This window comes from Rattus norvegicus, chromosome 8 (genome assembly GCF_021556685.1).
Source record: "Rattus norvegicus strain SHRSP/BbbUtx chromosome 8, alternate assembly SHRSP_T2T, whole genome shotgun sequence".
NCBI lineage: Eukaryota > Metazoa > Chordata > Mammalia > Rodentia > Muridae > Rattus > Rattus norvegicus.
The window spans coordinates 74,709,018-74,729,410 of NC_141541.1; the positions used below are offsets into that span (position 1 = coordinate 74,709,018).

The window sequence follows — 20,393 nt, forward strand, 5'->3', positions numbered from 1 at the left end:
TATTACAGTATGTGATATCTCAAACATGTATAACATTTCTCTTTATAAATTTTATCATTCTTTCCCTTTAAAACACCAGGTTGTTGAACGCTTATTTTCCCTTCTGTCGGATTGTATGTGGGAGACTCCCATTGCTCAGGCCAAACATGCTATTCAAATAAAGGAAAAAGAACAAGAAATAAAATTGCAGGTAATTGATTCTTCCCTCAAAAGGTGTTTTTAGGCCTTAGAAGTAGATACCATAGTGCCTGTCTCTGTCTCTGGTTGTAAGGTCCTACTATGAGGGGCCTTGCTGTAGAAGTTGCTCCACATTCTCTTTGTGTCCTTTTTTGCTCTTTTCTCATCCTCGTCTCTCAAATCATATTTTTTCTATGAAGCCTTCTTGATTGTCCCTCTTGTCCTTGCTACTGCACTTCTCAAAGGAGTAAATTGTTGTATAACATTCTGCCTCTCTTCTGGGCAAAGTCTGGAACAGACTTTCTGGGTACCCAGGCACAGCAGATGTACTGCCAGAGAGAGTCAAGAACTGGAGGTCTGAGGTCCACCTTTCCCCTTAGCAGCTGTATACCAGGCAGAGAAGGGGAGGTAGAGTCCAGGAAGAGCAGTATTTGGGTCTGAGTGGGAGTTAGGGCTGAGGCTATTAGAGGGGCTGCAAGAGAGAAAGCCTTTCTCTGGAGTTTTACACTCTGCTCTTTAAGGCGAAGGCTTTTCCCATGATAGTCCTTAATGAAGCAGCTTTCTGAGAGGATCCTTACTTGTTCCTATTGCTTTATTTGATGGTGGATGTGAATGCATACACTTTATCAGGGTGAACCAGAGATTATATACCTCTTGCAGAAAGGGAAGGTCATTGGCTGAAGCCTCAAGCCTTTTTATATACTTCACTAGCTTGGAGAAGAACTCCACATGTTATGCTTCTTGACTGAATGCCCATGGTCTTTAGTCATGTGTCATGGTTACATGTTCCAGATTAGGTACAGAAGCAGGTAGGAAATGGTTTCACTTCTGCTGTTCTCGATTTTAAGATTCTTGGGGTTTGAGCGCACTCAGCCTTAGCAGTTCTTATGCCTGTGCAGTAGTGGTCCTACACACCCTACAGTAACCTGCTCCTCAGCTACTTCTTTCCATCTCTTCAGTCCAGTTGCTTATCATCCAGCAAGATGCCAGAACCCATAAAGTAATGGCAGTGCATTTGTAGGTCTTCAGTATCGATGGGAATTGGTTCTAGGACTATCGATGCTTGCCCAGATCAGTTATGTTCAAGTCTCATATATAAAATGGTATGTTGTTTATATATGACTCATGCAATTCTTCTGTAAACTTTGAATCATTTCTAGGTTTTTCAATACATCCTACAGTGCAAATTCTTGTAAAGAGAAAATAGATACCTTATTTTCTATTTAATGAGAAGAGTCCACGCATGTATAGTACCAATTCAGCTGGTTTTTAAAAAAAAAATTATTTCCAATCTGTGGTTTGTTGAATTGATGTAGAACCTGGGATATAGAGGATCCACTGCTTGCATTTTTGTCCATCTCTTATTCTTGTTCTCTTGTGTACCCATCCTTGTGGCCATGAGGCTCCACTGAATTATCTTCCAAAGTGGATTCTACTTCATACATATACACCTCTAGCTTTTTTTTTTCTGATTTCACAGTTTTTCTAATTTTCCTTCTACCTTAGAAAATGATCTTTAATTCTTCTATGTTTTTCTTTCTCTATTTAAGTGTTGGGTTATTGTGTGACCTAGTAGTCATAATCCCCATTCTCATTCCCCAACTATCACACCTTTTCCCTTTTCCATATTTAAAGAAACCTTATTCTCTGTGCCATTGATACTTAAATTTTAAATGCTATCTTCCATTAATTTACCACTTGAATGATATCCTAATAGACAGCTTATACTTAGAATGTTAAACATAACATCCTTAGTGCCATCACACTCTGTTCCTTCCCCACCTTAGTTGTTACTGAAGACAAAAACCTTGGAATTACGACCCTGGATTTCTGTCTCACTATGTAACTGACTTGATTAGTCTCCAGGTACCCTAAATGAATAATAAGCTTTTTGTAGGCACTGTTTCCTACTGTCTTGCACAGAAACTAAAAACCAGTAGATATGTGATAGTTGTGAAGTAACAGCAAGGAATGTATTAGAGATCTGTTTACTCTCAAATATTCACCCACTTGCCTTTCTGGTAGAAGCAAGGAGAGTTGGAGGAAGAGGATGAAAATCTCCCCATACAAGAAGTCTCTTTTGATCCAGAGAAGGCTCAGTGTTGCATTGTGGAAAATGGACAGATTTTAACTCATGGCAGTGGAGGAAAAGGATATGGATTAGCATCAACTGGAGTAACTTCTGGGTGCTATCAGTGGAAGGTAAGGAGAGTTCTTAGTAATTGTTTTGTACTTTTAGTTTTTAAAGAAGGTTGTTAATGGGGAAAGCTCACAAGGCCTTAACCCTAGACAAACAACTACAGAAATGGTGAATCAACTAAGAAATGCTGAATAAAAGAGAAGTAGTCTTCTCCAGGGGAGAGCACACCAATTAGTTATTGATTATGACCAATAATACCAAACAGTCAGCCCTGACAACTTGCATAGAAGTAACATTATACAGACTAAATAGGGTATATTTATATTTAGGTACACACACACACACACACACACACACAACACACACACACACACACAGAGAGCCTTGGAAATACCAATTTTTTGGAAATGTCTTATGTATCAGGAGAAAGGCCAGGGTTATAGAATTAAGCTGATCATACCTAAAGTGAATGAACACAGGTCAGAGGCAAGCATCCTAGGTAGGAGGTTGAGTCAGTCCTTTAGAGAGTGGAGGGAAGGTGATAGCCCCTGTAGTTTCCATCCCTTTTGAATAAAGTGTACAAAAAGAGTAGTCACAAAGTCTATGTATTAAAAGACTGAGTAATTTTCTAAAATATTACCACAGCACCATAATTAAATTGTAAGCTAAAATTGTTTACTTTAAATGTTATAGGTACCAAGGGTTATTATTTATATTTATAAGAAGAATAAATTTGCCTTATAAAATATTTACAAACTGATGAAATTATTTCATTTTTGTTCTTCTTTGAAAAGAAAGTTAATATGTTTCCATAAATGTGTAAATGTTATTTATAAACATATTTCCAAGTCTCAAGTAGTAATAGCACAGTTTATTTCAGTACTAATGAACATTATGAATTGTGTTTTTCTTTTTCTGTTTTTAGTTTTATATTGTGAAGGAAAATAGAGGTAATGAGGGTACATGTGTTGGAGTCTCACGCTGGCCAGTACATGATTTTAATCACCGCACTACCTCAGACATGTGGCTCTATAGAGCTTACAGTGGTAACCTCTATCACAATGGAGAACAGACTCTGACGCTGTCCAGCTTTACTCAAGGAGATTTCATTACCTGTGTGTTAGACATGGAAGCCAGGACCATTTCCTTTGGGAAAAATGGAGAGGTACTGAAAACTGTTCGCAAACATTATAATTTTTTTCTTCCCCAAATTTAAATTCCACTCAAATTATCAAGTATTGGTTATTTAGTGTATATATTATTTATTTTCCTCTTAAAATTCTTTATCAGTGCCAACCTTATAGAAAAGTGGTAAGATCAAGTAATATTTTTATACCAAGCAAACAGTTTAGGATTGTATATTCTATGTACCGGTGCCTTGGATAGAAGGCAGTTGATGTATGTATGGCCCTAGTATCTTTTGTTCTATCTCAGAACCTGTTAATTTCAATGTGGCTACATAGTATCAATTTTAAAAGCAACTTTAGTTTCCTTTGCTTCTTCTCTGTCACCCTCTAGGAACCCAAATTAGCCTTTGAAGATGTGGATGCAGCAGAGTTGTACCCATGTGTGATGTTCTATAGCAGCAACCCGGGTGAGAAGGTAACAATCCCAACCTGTACTTAGGCATAAGGGATACTGTTTATTTAAATTAGCCTTATGTTAGTGTGATACAGAGGTCGTAAAATAGTCAGATAGCTCTACCATTAAAAGTACTTGGCTCCCAATGGGAGGAGAAACCCTTGGTCCTGCCAAGACTTGACCCCACAGTGTAGGGGAATGTCAGGGTGGGGAGGTAGGAAGGGGGGTGTGGTTGGGGGGGGCACCCTCATAGAAGAAGTGGGAGGGGGATGGGAGAAGAGGTTTATGGACAGGAAACCGGGAAAGGGGATAACATTTGAAATGTAAATAAAAAAATTTAATAAAAAATATACTTGACCCATGGAAGTTATTCTTCTAGAAGGGTAGATAGTTTTAGGAATTTTTTTTTTTACTCCATATTAAGGCACTATAGCAAGCCAACTTGCAAACAGTGGCACTGTCAGAGTTAACAGGAACTATATTAGCAGTAATATGGTTCATTCGTAGTTACAGATAGAGGAAGAAATCTAGAAATACTCAAGTAGAGTAAAATACTATTAGCTGAATAGTGAAAGTTATGGTGGGGACACTACCTTTTGCTCATGTGTGAGAGGTCTCAGACTTTGTAGATGCTACAGATTTAAATATATTAAGGGCATACACTTTCACTGAAACCCTTTTTGTTCTCTTTATCTAAAAAAAACGCAGAAATAAGCTTCTCTTTATCTCTCTGTGTTAGTGGCTAGTGGTGGTTTGCTTTTTTTTTCTTCTTTCCTAGCTTTTCACTGGAGGGTATAATGTAATTAGGTCTGTTGTCAAGAATTTCTAGTGGAATTTTATATTGAAAAATTTTAAGTTAAGTCATAATATAGTTTTCTTATAATGTACATGTTAGACTTAGTAGATACTAATTCTGAAGGTAAATAAAATATGTATTTACATATAATTAATGAATTTATATAAGCTTTATATATAATTTTTATAAATCAGTTATATATGTATAATATATAAATTAATTATATTAATTATATATACAATTAAGCACTTTGTCTACTTTGTTTAATCACTTATTTATTTTTAAAATACCTGTAGGAGATGAGTGCTCACATTAGTGTCTTTTATTTTTTTAGATGAAAAAGCCAAGACTTACTTATATTACTTCCTAATATCATATACAATTAAGATTTAAACCCAGGTTTCACTCCTTGTTTTGTTTTGTTAACATCTTTAAGGGATAGGGGAGAGGAGACAGGGTTTTTTATATAGCCCAGATTTATCTCGAACTCACAGGGATTCTGAAGTTTATCATAAGTCTCACAGACAGAGTAAGCATATTTATGGTTAGAATCCTAAGGCTGGGTAAATTCTCCGAGGTCTACAGATGTTGGAAAGTGCCAAACCATGATTTGGAGCAGATTACATCAGAACCTACTTTATACTACAAGATATTGCCAAGGTCCAAGTATACCATCAGGGAAAGAATGGCTTTGAACTCAAGGTCTTCTAGATGCTAGGACCACAGGCATGTGCTACCACACTAGCTTCCTTTCTTCACTCTGTATCCCACTTCTTGTAGTGTATGGTCATAGTGGGGTTATCCCAGTTGTACAGTTTTACAGTTTTACATTCATGCCCTTGGAACAACATAAAATAGTGGAACAACATTACATAATTTCAAGATTCAGTATTATCCTCAAATCCAATATTCAAGATTTGAGGATGATACTTACTCTTTCTTTCAGACATTTATCAGAACTAAATTGAGTTAGCCACACATACCTTGCTCATATCCTTCCTTTGAGCAGTTGTAACTGCTTTGGAACTTGTAGGATATAAGATATTCAAATGTCAGCACATTTTAAAGGGCCATATTGCTAATCACTTTAGTGGGTCTCTTAACATTTCTTGCCTACTGGGGTGTCACTTGATATAATATACTGGTACTAGTTCAGTATAATTCCATTTGCTAGAACATATATTGACAAGTTGTTAAGGAGACCTAATATCATACATAGCCTACTTTCTTTTCTTTTATACAGGTGAAAATTTGTGATATGCAGATGCGTGGCACACCACGGGATTTACTTCCAGGAGACCCTATTTGTAGTCCAGTAGCAGCAGTACTAGCTGAGGCCACTATTCAACTTATCCGTATCCTTCACCGAACAGACCGTTGGACTTACTGTATTAATAAAAAGATGATGGAAAGGCTACATAAAATTAAGATATGTATTAGAGAGTCAGGTCAGAAGCTAAAGAAAAGCCGCTCGGTTCAGAGCCGAGAGGAAAATGAAATGAGAGAGGAGAAAGAGAACAAAGAAGAAGAAAAAGGTAAACATAATAGGCATGGTCTTGCTGACCTCTCAGAACCGCAGCTGAGGACTCTTTGCATAGAGGTGTGGCCCGTGCTAGCAGTGATAGGAGGAGTTGATGCTGGTCTTAGAGTTGGAGGTCGGTGTGTTCACAAGCAAACTGGGCGCCATGCCACGCTGCTGGGAGTGGTCAAAGAAGGCAGCACATCTGCCAAGGTCCAGTGGGATGAAGCAGAAATTACCATCAGGTATGATGTATTGAGTTATGCTTTTAGCAGATAAGTATTTGATGGTGAAATGGGTGATTGCCCAGGGACAGTGAGTAATAATGTATTGTAGGTGAACTGCTGCTTAACTTTTTAAAATGATTTTTATGTGGCTAGATATTACTATTTTTGATCTACTAAATGCAAGTGATTTGTAAAACAAGTTTTTAATTTGTTTGATAATGAATTGATAAGTTCACTAGCTTAATTGATAAGCTAGTGATAAGTTTTTAATTTGTTTGATAATGAATTGATAAGTTCACTAGTTCCTGCTTCTTGGTGCAGGGTGGTATATGTACCAGAGATCAGAGATCACACTTGGACTTCTGCATGCTAGAAAAATGATCTATCACTGAACTATGCCCCACCTGTTTCCTGCCTATTGATAATATCCCTTATATACTTAAATATTTAAAAGCCAACTGGCTAATCTATTGATCAGATTTAAAGTTCAGAAAGCCTGTGGTAGGAACATCTAAGTGACTAATGAGTATACAAGATTTGCCTCTTTTTTTTTTAATTAAAATTTTATTTTTTATGTGTGTGGGTGTTTTGCCTGCATATGTATCTGTGCACCTTCTGCGTGCCTTATGCCTGTAGAGGTCAGAAGAGGATATTGCAGACCCTGGAACTGGAGTTACAGACAGCTGTGAGCCAACATGTGTGGGCTGGAAACTGAACCCTGAACCCCTGCAAGAACATCTAGTGCTCTTAACCACTGACTGAGTCATCCTTTAGTTCCGTGATGGGCTTCCCCCACCCTTTTTTATGACCAAATGTTGTAGCTTAAACTGGCCTGGAACACACTATGTAGCCCAAGTAAATTCATGCTCACCTTGTATTAGCCTCCCAAGTGCTGGAAGCACAGATGTATGCCATCACCCCCAGCCTTACCTTTTAAAACACAAATATTCTAGTCTCTCAATGCACATCATTTTGAGTAGTTATGAGAATTACATTTATTTGACACAAGCAAGATGTTTGAAAGCATTTAAGTATATATATATATATATAAACTTCATAAATTTCATATATTCAAAATAATATTAAATATTTCCATTCTTAAAGGACCTCACCTATCTGGGTATATAATTTTATCATTTGGAAATAAGAATTTATTGATAATAATGTAACTATTGACTATATTACCTCATGCAATTCTCATATATTTATATGACATCTAAAAAAGAATGATCCATAGTGTTAATGAAAGCAGTACTATTTTAGAACTAAACAAATGTGATTGACTTTCTTAGTTGAAAGCACATATATGTAGCATTTATAGATAATTGCAGGTATTAATGAACTTTATTGTATACACTCCTCTTCAGTGATGGCTTTACAAAGTCATATAAATGTGTCCACATTTACTTTTATTCTTTCTTTGCTTCAGAGAATGTTCAGTATCTGCTAACATGTATGCAGTATAGTAAAATATGCAAATTAATACATGAAAAAGAAAAACGTGGCAAAGGGAAAATAAGACTAGGAAGATAGACAGAACCAAGAAATGGGTGATTACAGTAAAATGTTAGATACTTGAGGGGCTTTTTATCATATTTTTTAATTAATGTGACTCTTAAACTTAAGGAATTTTATGCCATATGTCAGCGATATGTAGTCATATTGTTGCTTATAAAGTTATGAGTATCAGTTGAAGACTGCAAAGTAAAATTTTTAGTGAGGCAAAGTTTTCTATGAAGGAGGTTACAATGATTACTACATATTCAGTAAACTAGATTATAATCTAAATTTCCCAGCTAACTTATATGAAACTACATCTGCCTTACCTCCTCTATTGTAAGTGAAGTCACATAATCATATTCCTTGCTTAGTGTGTCAGTGGTTGCTTTGGTAGTAACTGGAAGCGTTGAGTGATAGCAACAGAGCCTTCATGTCCCCACAATTCTAAGATGTTCAGATTCAGACCTAAGTCTTATGGGACATTTGCTCACTCTACTTTGCAGTGCATAGTGGTAAATATTCTCATTTGAACACTTAGGTGCATTTCATTATTGTTGTATTTAGCATCATATCTCTAGTTCCTCATAATACCATTTTTTCATTCTGTAATGATGTCAGTTCGTATAAATTATTCTCAACATTGTGTTCATGATGTGTCTTGTTTTGTCTACATTATTTTTCTGTACCTTCCTCCCGTCTTTCCCTCACTTGCTTTTTCCTGTGTCATTCTGATCTTTATTAAAGCTTCCCAACTTTTTGGTCGCCTAGTGATACTCCATTGTATAACCTGGAACCCTGTGAACCACTGCTGTTTGATGTGGCGCGATTCCGAGGCCTGACAGCTTCTGTGCTGCTGGACCTAACATATCTGACAGGCATTCATGAAGATATTGGGAAACAGAGCATCAAGCGACATGAAAAGAAACACCGTCATGAGTCTGAGGAAAAGGGGGACATTGAGCAGAAACCTGAGAGTGAATCCATTTTAGATGTGCGAACAGGGTTAATATCTGATGATGTTAAAAGTCAGGGTACCACAAGCTCCAAATCAGAAAATGAAATAGCTTCATTTTCTTTAGAATCAACACTGCCAGGTGTGGAATCCCAACATCAAATAACAGAAGGAAAGAGAAAAAATCACGAACACATATCTAAAACCCATGACATAGCCCAGTCAGAAATCAGAGCAGTCCAGCTTTCATATCTCTACCTCGGTGCTATGAAGTCACTTAGTGCTCTTCTTGGCTGTAGTAAATATGCTGAGCTCTTGCTGATTCCAAAAGTTCTCGCTGAAAATGGCCACAACTCAGACTGTGCAAGTTCCCCAGTTGTTCACGAGGATGTGGAGATGCGTGCTGCTCTACAGTTCCTGATGCGGCATATGGTGAAGCGAGCAGTCATGCGATCACCCATAAAGCGAGCATTGGGGTTAGCTGATCTGGAACGGGCTCAAGCTATGATTTACAAACTGGTGGTCCATGGGCTTTTGGAAGACCAGTTTGGGGGCAAAATTAAGCAAGGTATGTTATCTGATAAAATTATACTCATAACTGTCAAAAGTAATATAAGTCTAGTGATTTGTGAAAGTATGTTTTTTTTTGGTCAAAGAAATTTGCACAGTGTTTTTTCTTTGTAAGATGAATGGAATTTTTTTATTACTTAGATCTTGGTAATCATTGTCTGCCTGTAGTTTTCTACTTTAAATCTACATAAACATTAGAATTTGATAATGGGAAGCTGAATTAAAACAGGTCTGGTAGTGCACACTTTTAATTTCAGCACTAAGAAGATAGAGGGTTCCAGGTCAGCCTGAGCTACATAGTGAATTCTAAGACTACTAAAGTTAAATACTGAGACTGTCTTAGAAAAAAAGAAAAGAAACAGACAAAAACAGTTGACATTTAATTCATTCTTCAAAAGGTATCCAACTGCTTACTGATCTGATTTGAAATATTTTCTTAAAACTTCTGAGATGTTTTACTATGTGCTGTTTCATAGACAATGTGTTGTATGTAAAAAGACCCTGACTGTTTATCTTTATTCTCACTTTGGGGGACAGTATGAGTTTTTGAATAAAAGTGAGGTTCATTCAGAAGATATTTGTTAAATGCCTAATGCTACCTCTCTAGAACCTAGAAAAGTTCCCTAGAACCTAGAAATAGTGTCCCTTGTCCCAGGAAGCTTGTGCTATACTGGGAGAGATGGCATAGGTCTGGAACCCCAGCATTTCGAAAGGAGAGACAAGAGAATCAGTAGTTCAAGGTCATTTTTGGCTACAAATCATTCAGTTTTGAGGCCTGGCTTAGCTACATGAGACCTTACCTAAAGGGACTCCTAGACGAGAAAGAGGAAGAAAATAAAGAAAGGGAAGAGAAAGGAAAAAGAGGGCTGGGTCTTTGTAACTTCTGCTTCTCCTTTGCCTTCATGCTTCTTCGATCTTAGTTTAGATAGTATATAGGGAAGAGAGGTACATGGTACCTGTAAGTAGGCATGTTTAAGTTATTAAGTCAGTGGCCATTTCATAAACCTATAATAGTATCATCTATGCTTTTATTTTTATATTATGTGTATGGGTGTTTTGCCTTGCATGTGTGTCTGCACATTACTTGTGTGCTTGGTCCCTGCAGAGGCCAGAAGGCAGCATTGTAACTAGAGTTACAGATGGTTATGAACAGCCATGTGAGTGCTGTGAATTCAAGAGTCTGGAAGACAGTTCTCTTAACTACTGAGCCATCTCATGCTCAGCTCTGGAGTTAGCTGTTTTTGTAGTAATAAAACAAAACAAAAGAGAATTCTCTAAAATCAGAACTAATTGCAAGGATCTATAGAATCTAGAATAATAAGATATTGAAAGTAGAATGTTGTGTGTGTGTGTGTGTGTGTGCACACGCGTGTAAGTGTAAGAATGTTTTTTGAATTCCTTTAGAAAATATGTTTAGAAACTTGTTTTTTTTGTTTTTGTTTTTGTTTTTTTTTTTTTTTTTTTGGAGGAAGGTTTTACTATGCAGTCTTGACTGGCCTTGCTATGTAGCCCAGAGTATCTTTGCTTTCAAAAGAATCTTACTTCAGCCCTCCCAAGTGCTGGGATTACAAGTATATATAGCCAAACCTACCTTTAGAAACTTAAAATTAAACTTTTCCATTTTTTTATTGATGCTTTTTAAGAAAGGCCCATCCTTACTATTTTTTAAACCTTTAATTTACAGAGATTGATCAACAGGCTGAAGAAAGTGACCAAGCACAGCAAGCACAGACACCAGTCACCACGAGCCCGTCAGCATCGAGCACGACTTCCTTTATGAGCAGCTCCCTTGAGGACACCACAACTGCCACCACTCCTGTCACTGACACAGAAACAGTACCTGCGTCTGAGTCCCCAGGAGTGATGCCACTTAGTCTTCTCAGGTAGACAAGTTGGCCTTTAGTGTCTGTCATACACTGATGCCTGTGCTTCTTAAAGCACATAACACAGAGTGTGCCAAGTTAAACCCAGGTTTTCTAGAGCTGGAAAGAACCTACCTTAGTAAAAACCTGTCTTAGTGAGAGTGTAAATATGCAACAGCATACTTGGCTTCTGAGTAGGGAGAGTGTGAGTGTGCTCCACCATACTTGGTTTGGCTAAGCTTTTAAAGACTTGTTCTTTTCAGAAAGCAAATTGCTGAGGGTTTTTTGGGGGGAGGGGGAGGGTAACCATGGTGGGTGCAGGAGGGTAGGGTTAGTGCTTTTACTGAAGATCAAATCTGCTAGACGATGTTCCACTGCTTAGCCATATCCCTAGCCTAGTACTTGAGTTTTAAGTACTGCAATCTAAAGAGAAAAAAATTATCTGCATGAAATAATTTTTTTCTCAGGTTCTTTTGAACATTTTCCTTTAAAGATTTATGAACAATGAGAGTACACGTTACAGTACACTTGTGGGGGTCAGAGGACAGCTTGGGGAGTTGGTTCTTTCCACCTTGCATAGGTTGTAGGGATTGAACTCCGTTTCATGCTTTTGTGGTAAGCTCGCTCACTTGTGAGCCATCTCGATAGCTCTGTACTTTCATTTTTACGCTATGATCTACTTTTCAAATGAGAAGAATGTGTTTAAGGTGCTTCTTCTGCCATCTGTGTGTAGTAAGTTTGTGAATTCTATACAATGTTTACTTATTTAAGTTCTGTTTTGCTTAGTTTGCAACTTACATACACACTGGTGAGGCTTTAAGGAGATCTTCATGGAAAGACTGTTGAGCTCTCTTCACTGTGGCTTAAGCGAAGGGAGGGAATCAAACTGGCTTCCTTTCCCCTCTTTCTCTGTTTTCTCTTAGATAGATCATCCTTACTGAACTAGACAGTAGAAGGGGAGCTCATGTCTGCCCTTAGTAATCTCAAGTTTTGGTGTGCACAGTCTTCCCAGCACAGCATAGGAGCTGTTTGAAAGTTCTGTGAGTGCATGCCGCAGTAAGTTAGATTTTAGAAGGTGTATAGGGCCCACATGCCCCAATAAGTTAGATTTAGGGGACCAATAGAGCCCATTGTTTGCATTTCAGTTGTCCTAGTGATTTTTTTAAATACTGGTTTTCAACTCACATTTTAAACATGACCAGTGTCTGCTTGGGTGGAGATGGACTGATGCTTACTTGTTTATTAGCTCTCTCATTTGAGTCATAATTCTTGGAGATGCTAATAGAACATTTTACTTTTTAATGCCTCCTGCAGTTTGAGAATTTAAAATGTTCACAGAGAATCTATGACCTCTTGTCTCCTTTGAATCTCTGACTAGAGTGGGCGTAGGATTCAAGGATAGAATCATGCCCCTTTGTTGCCATAGGTGCACATAAATGCTTCTTCTGTTTCTTTCTTTAGTAGTAGAAACTGAATCATACTCCCCTAGACTTCTTTCTTTCTTCTTAAACTTTGTTTCTCTACTACTGGCTTGGAATTGATTGGAGGTGAGCCTATTGCTCCCTCTGTGTGCCATGGTTTATTGGGTAAAGTGCTCTTCTGAAGCTAGAAACCTCTTTGATTGCTAAGACTAAAGCTTGGTCATAGTAGAACACTTGCCTAGCATATGCAAGTGGCTCTATGTTCAATCCCCAGCCTTACAGAAAAGAAAAGGCTCCTAGTGTGAGGGGACAGATCTAGACTTGCTTTTGCATCAGTGTCCTCCTTAGTGTGAGAGGGAGTGCCTCTCCTCTCTGTGCCTCTCGTTCATGTACTGTTCACCCCACCAAAGCAAGTACATGTTAACTCCCTCTGATATATCATACATAGCATACTATTTTTGAATTGTGCTGAGTAACTATACACTTATTTTTTTCTTTAATTTTCCTATAAGTTAATACTTGACATCAATGTTAATTTTATAGCTGATGGATTTCATATTTAAAATAAAGTTTCCTATTTGTTTATGTTTTTGAGACAGGGTCTCATGTGTCCTAGGCTATCCTTGAACTCCATAAAAGGCCAGAGATGACCTTGAGCTCCTGCCCCTACCTCCCAATTGCTGGGATTATAGTATATGCTACCACCCTAAGTTGTATACAAACTGGAGATTGAACCCAGGATTTTGTGCTTGCTAAGCAAATACTGCTACCATCTAAGCCACATCTCCAGTCCAAGTTTCTTGTACTTAAAATTCTTCTTTAGTTTCTTGACTACTATATTTATAGCAAAATACCCTTGTCACCTTGATATTATACTAGAAGAAAAACTCCATAAAGGCAAAGGTTGTTCATGTGTTTTTGTAATTTCTGTATTACTCCCCAATATGTTGCTGCTATATTTTTGAAATTAAACTTTTATAGTTAAGAATAACCTTTGATATAATTAGTTTTAATACCCAAGGATCTCTCATCACTTTGTATTAAATTATAGCTAACTTGTGCTGACTTCCAGGTTTTAATTTGTTAGGTAAGAAGATTTGTAATGGGGGCTGGAGAGATGGCTCAGCAGTTAAGAACACTGCTCTTCCAGAGGTCCTGAGTTCAGTTGCCAGCAACCACATGGTGGCTCACAACCATCTGTAATGGGATCCAATGCCTTCTTCTGGGGTGTCTGAAGAGAGCGACAATGCACTCACATGCATTAAACAAACAAACAAACAAACAAACAAAGAAATATTTCTAATGTCTGTTCTTTCCCAGTTGGGATTTTTTCTAATCATTTTTATTTTCTTAAAGGCAAATGTTTTCTAGCTATCCAACTACCACTGTACTTCCGACACGTCGTGCACAGACTCCTCCAATATCATCATTACCAGCCTCTCCTTCTGATGAAGTAGGAAGGAGGCAGAGTTTGACCTCTCCTGATTCCCAGTCTACAAGGCCAGCTAACCGTACAGGTAAACTTGCTCTCATGAAGTCTAGTGCCCAAAGCTCTTTTTGCATTCTAGATATATGGACTTTGTTTTTTTTTTTTTAAGACACTGGCATGGTTTATTGTTTTTTAATCATTGTGTCTTAATTGAAAATTAAAGAGGTACTTAATGAAAGAAAACTATATTTTCTTCTTTTTCGTTTTTTCCCCTATCGTTATAAAATTGGGTATTTCCTATGTACGTTTCAAATGTTATTCCCTTTCCCAGTTTCCATGCCAGCATCCCTCTAACCTCTCCCCCTCCCATTCTATATGGGTGTTCCCCTCCTTATCCTCCCCCCATTACTGCCCTCTCCCCAAGAATTCCATTCGCTGTGAGTCCAACCTTGGCAGGACCAAAGGCTTCCCCTTCCACTGGTGCTCTTACTAGGATATTCATTGCTACCTATGAGGTTGGAGCCCAGGGTAAATCCATGTATAGTCTTTGGGTAGTGGCATAGTCCCTGGAAGCTGTGCTTGGTTGGCATTGTTGTTCATATGGGGTCTTAAGCCCCTTCAGCTCTTTCAGTCCTTTCTCTGATTCCTTCAACGGGGGTCCCATTCTCAGTTCTGTGGTTTGCTGCTGGCGTTGGCTTATGTATTTGCTGTATTCTGGCTGTGTCTCTCAGGAAAGATCTACATCCGGTTGCTGTCAGCCTGCACTTCTTTGCTTCATCCATCTTATCTAGTTTGTGGCTTTATATGTATGGGCCACATGTGGGACAGTCTCTGAATGGGCGTTCTTTCAGCCTCTGTTCTACACTTTGCCTCCCTATTCCCTGCCAAGGGTATTCTTGTTCCCCTTTTAAAGAAGGAGTGAAGCATCCGCATTTTGGTCATCCTTCTTGAGTTTCATATGTTCTGTGCATCTAGGGTAATTCAAGCATTTGGGCTAACGTACACTTATTAGTGAATGCAAACCATGTGTGTTTTTCTGTGATTGGGTTACCTCACTCAGGATGGTATTTTCCAGTTCCCTCCATTTGCCTATGAATTTCATAAAGTCATTGTTTTTGATAGCTGAGTAATATTCCATTGTGTAGATGTACCACATTTTCTGTATCCATTCCTCTGTTGAAGGGCATCTGGGATCTTTCCAGCTTCTGGCTATTATAAATAAGGCTGCTATGAACATAGTGGAGCATGTGTCTTTGTTATTTGTTGGAGCATCTTTTGGGTATATGCCCAAGAGAGGTATAGCTGGGTCCTCAGGTAGTGCAATGTCCAACTTTCTGAGGAACCTCCAGACTGATTTCCAGAATGGTTGTACCAGTCTGCAGTCCCACTAACAATGGAGGAGTGTTCCTCTTTCTCCACATCCTCGCCAGCATCTGCTGTCGCCTGAGTTTTTGATCTTAGCCATTCTGACTGGTGTGAGGTAGAATCTCAGGGTTGTTTTGATTTGCATTTCCCTTATGACTAAAGATGTTGAACATTTCTTTAGGTGCTTCTCAGCCATTCGCTATTCCTCAGCTGTGAATTCTTTTTTTTTTTTAACTGTCTTAAGCTTTATTTCACCATATATAAAATATAAATATTACATGTAACTAGCTTGTAGACCATTATAAGTAAGGTAAATTCATGTCAGCCAAGTACTAATGACCAAGTGGCTCTGATAACTAGTCCTTTGACTATAATAATATCTCCCTGTTAGATTGTTTAATGACATATTTATAAAAATCTTGTGAATTTTAATATGTAAATGTGTTTATATTACACATTTGACTGTTATTTTAAACATGTAACATTTACATTTCTGATTTCATAAATGCCAAAGATATTAAATATATTCAGATCTCTAAAAATATATATAAAAATATATAACATAAAAACTGTTATAACCCATGATGGATTCCTTACTCCTGTTTTTATAGAAATTCAGAATTATATGATACAACCAATAGCTAGTAAAATACCTAACATCTATTGTCCATACAAACTGTGAGTATTGTCCACTGAAACGTAAAGACATTTTATGTTGGTGCAATTTTAATTTTACTCTCACAAAATCCAAAGTTATAGGAAAAGCTAACACAAATTTTGGCATGGTCAAGGACAGTGTGAACACTCCAATGTTTTACTTTATATGACAATTTCAGAACCATTTCTCTACAATTTATTTAGTAATAGAAATTATTAGGTATATATAACTGTTCCTTTTTTTCCTTTTTTTCTTTATTAACTTGAGTATTTCTTACTTACATTTCAATTGTTATTCCCTTTCCCAGTTTCCAGGCCAACATCCCCCTAGCCCCTCCCCCTCCCCTTCTATATGGATGTTCCCCTCCCCATCCTCCCCCTATTACAGCCCTCCCCCCAACAATCACGTTCACTGGGGGTTCAGTCTTAGCAGGACCAAGGGCTTCCCCTTCCACTGGTGCTCTTACTAGGATATTCATTGCTACCTATGAGGTTAGAGTCCAGGGTCAGTCCATGTATAGTCTTTGGGTAGTGACTTAGCCCCTGGAAGCTCTGGTTGGTTGGCATTGTTGTTCATATGGGGTCTCAAGTCCCTTCAACCTCTTCCAGTCCTTTCTCTGATTCCTTCAACAGGGGTCCCGTTCTCAGTTCAGTGGTTTGCTGCTGGCATTCGTCTATGTATTTGCTGTATTCTGGCTGTGTCTCTCAGGAGAGATCTACATCCGGTTCCTGTCGGCCTGCACTTCTTTGCTTCATCCATCTTGTCTAATTGGGTGGTTATATATGTATGGGCCACATGTGGGGCAGGCTCTGAATGGGTGTTCCTTCTGCCTCTGTTTTAATCTTTGCCTCCCTTTCCCTGCCAAGGGTATTCCTGTTCCCCTTTTAAAGAAGGAGTGAAGCATTCGCATTTTGATCATCCGTCTTGAGTTTCATGTGTTCTGTGCATCTAGGATAATTCAAGCATTTGGGCTAATGTACACTTATCAATGAGTGCATACCATGTGTGTTTTTCTGTGATTGGGTTACCTCACTCAGGATGATATTTTCCAGTTCCCTCCATTTGCCTACCAATTTCACAAAGTCATTGTTTTTGATAGCTGAGTAATATTCCATTGTGTAGATGTACCACATTTTCTGTATCCGTTCCTCTGTTGAAGGGTAACTGGGTTCTTTCCAGCTTCTGGCTATTCTAAATAAGGCTGCTATGAACATAGTGGAGCATGTGTCTTTGTTATATGTTGGGGCATCTTTTGGGAATATGCCCAAGAGAGATATAGCTGGGTCCTCAGGTAGTTCAATGTCCAATTTTCTGAGGAACCTCCAGACTGATTTCCAGAATGGTTGTACCAGTCTGCAGTCCCACCAACAATGGAGGAGTGTTCCTCTTCCTCCACATCCTCGCCAGCATTTGCTATCACCTGAGTTTTTGATCTTAGCCATTCTGACAGGTGTGAGGTGAAATCTCAGGGTTGTTTTGATTTGCATTTCCCTTATGACTAAAGATTTGAACATTTCTTTAGGTGTTTCTCAGCCATTCGACATTCCTTAGCTGTGAATTCTTTGTTTAGCTCTGAACCCCATTTTTTAATAGTGTTATTTGTCTCCCTGCAGTCTCACTTCACAAGTACTTTGTATATTTTGGATATAAGCCCTCTATCAGTTGTAGGATTGGTAAAGATCTTTTCCCAATCTTTTGGTTGCTGTTTTGTCCTAAGAACAGTGTCCTTTGCCTTACAGAAGCTTTGCAGTTTTATGAGATCCCATTTGTCTATTGTTGATCTTAGAGCATAAGCTATTGTTTTTTGTTCAGGAAATTTTCTCCAGTGCCTGTGGGTTCAAGATTCTTCACACTTTTTCTTCTATTAGTTTGAGTGTATCTGGTTTGATGTGGAGTTCCTTGATCCACTTGGACTTAAGCTTTGTACAGGGTGATAAGAATGGATCGATCTGCATTCTTTTACATCCTGACCTCCAGTTGAACCAACACCATTCGCTGAAAATGCTATCTTTTTTCCATTGGATGGTTTTGGTTCCTTTGTCAAAGATCAAGTGACCATAGGTATGTGGGTTCATTTCTTGGTCTTCAATTCTATTCCATTGGTCTATCTGTCTGTCTCTGTACCAATACCCTGCAGTTTTTATCACTATTGCTCTGTAATACTGCTTGAGTTCAGGAAGAGTGATTCCCCCGGAAGTCCTTTTATTGTTGAGGATAGTTTTAGCTATCCTGGGTTTTTTGTTATTCCAGATGAATTTGCAAATTTTTCTGTATAACTCTATGAAGAATTGGATTGGAATTTTAATGGGGATTGCATTGAATCTGTAGATCGCTTTTGGTAAAATTGCCATTTTTACTATATTAATCCTGCCAATCCATGAGCATGGGAGATCTTTCCATCTTCTGAGATCTTCTTCAATTTCTTTCTTCAGAGGCTTGAAGTTCTTATTGTACAGATCTTTCACTTGCTTGGTTAAAGTCACACCAAGGTATTTTATATTATTTGGGACTATTATGAAGGGTGTCATTTCCCTAATTTCTTTCTTAGCTTGTTTCTCCTTTGTATAGAGGTAGGCTACTGATTTATTTGAGTTAATTTTGTAGCCAGCCACTTTGCTGAAGGTGTTTATCAGGTTTAGTAGTTCTCTGGTGGAACTTTTGGGATCAGCTAAATACACTATCATATCATCTGCAAATAGTGGTATTTTGACTTCTTCCTTTCCAATCTGTATCCCTTGGATCTCTTTTTGTTGTCTGATTGCTCTGGCTAGGACTTCGAGAACTATATTGAGTAAATAGGCAGCCTTGTCTAGTCCCTGATTTTAGTAGGATTGCTTCAAGTTTCTCTCCATTTAGTTTTTTAATGTTAGCTACTGGTTTGCTGTATGTGGCTTTTACTATGTTTAGGTGTGGGCCTTGAATTCCTGTTCTTTCCAGGACTTTTATCATGAAGGGGTGTTGAATTTTGTCAAATGCTTTCTCAGCATCTAATGAAATGATCGTGTGGTTTTTATCTTTCAGTTTGTTTATATAGTGGATCACGTTGATGGTTTTCTGAATATTAAACCATCCCTGCATACCTGGGATGAAGCCTACTTGATCATAATGGATGATTGTTTTGATGTGTTTTTGGATTCGGTTTGGAAGAATTTTATTGAGTATTTTTGTGTAGATATTCATAAGGGAAACTGGTCTGAAGTTCTCTTTCTTTGTTGGATCTTTGTGTGGTTTAGGTGTAAGAGTAATTGTGGCTTCATAGAAGGAATTCGGTAGCACTCCGTCTGTTTCAGCTTTGTGGAATAGTTAGGATAGTATTGGTATGAGGTCTTCTATGAAGGTCTGATAGAATTCTGTACTGAACCCATCTGGACCTGGGCTCTTTTTGATTGGGAGACTTTTAATGACTGCTTCTGTTTCTTTAGGAGTTATGGGGTTGTTTAAATGGTTTATCTCTTCCTGATTTAACTTCTGTACCTCGTATCTGTCTAGGAAATTGTTCGTTTCCTCCAGATTTTCAAGTTTTGTTGAATATAGGCTTTTGTAGTAGGATCTGATGATTTTTTGAACTTCCTGTGATTCTGTTGTTATGTCTTCCTTTTCATTTCTGATTTTGTTAATTTGGACACACTGTGTCCTCTGGTTAGTCTGGCTAAGGGTTTATCTATCTTGTTGATTTTCTCAAAGAACCAACTTTTGGTTCTGTTGATTCTTTGTATGGTCTTTTTTGTTTCTACTTGGTTGATTTCAGCTCTGAGTTTGATTATTTCCTGCCTTCTACTCCTCCCAGGTGTATTTGCTTCTTTTTGTTCTAGAGCTTTTAGGTGTGCTGTCAAGCTGCTGACATATGCTCTTTCCTGTTTCTTTCTGCAGGCATTCAGCGCTATGAGTTTTCCTCTTAGCACAGCTTTCATTGTGTCCCATAAGTTTGGGTATGTTGTATCTTCATTTTCATTAAATTCTAAGAAGTCTTTAATTTCTTTCTTCATTTCTTCCTTGACCAGGTTATCATTGAGTAGAGCATTGTTCAATTTCCACGTATATGTGGGCATTCTTCCCTTATTGTTATTGAAGACCAGCTTTAGCCTGTGGTGGTCTGATAGGACGCATGGGATTATTTCTGTCTTTCTGTATCTGTTTAGGCCTGTTTTGTGACCGATTATATGGTCAATTTTGGAGAAAGTACCATGAGGTGGTGA

The 20,393-nt window shown here is 38.0% G+C and overlaps 1 protein-coding gene across 17 annotated transcripts in view; it reads left to right on the top strand.

The window, feature by feature from the left end:
• Herc1 (HECT and RLD domain containing E3 ubiquitin protein ligase family member 1) overlaps window positions 1–20,393 on the top strand; it is a 168,981-nt gene that overhangs the window by 95,208 nt on the left and 53,380 nt on the right. For 5 of the 17 annotated variants that reach the window (XM_087562124.1, XM_087562110.1, XM_087562116.1 and 2 more), the window contains 8 exons: window positions 80–190; window positions 2,203–2,379; window positions 3,243–3,482; window positions 3,836–3,919; window positions 5,938–6,458; window positions 8,709–9,460; window positions 11,147–11,345; window positions 14,102–14,262. In XM_087562124.1, coding sequence (XP_087418250.1) covers window positions 80–190; window positions 2,203–2,379; window positions 3,243–3,482; window positions 3,836–3,919; window positions 5,938–6,458; window positions 8,709–9,460; window positions 11,147–11,345; window positions 14,102–14,262 — 2,245 coding nt within the window. Of the gene's footprint in view, window positions 1–79; window positions 191–2,202; window positions 2,380–3,242; window positions 3,483–3,835; window positions 3,920–5,937; window positions 6,459–8,684; window positions 9,461–11,146; window positions 11,346–14,101; window positions 14,263–20,393 lie in introns of all 17 variants that reach the window. The other 12 variants (XM_087562106.1, NM_001420916.1, XM_087562109.1 and 9 more) reach the window with 3 other exon arrangements.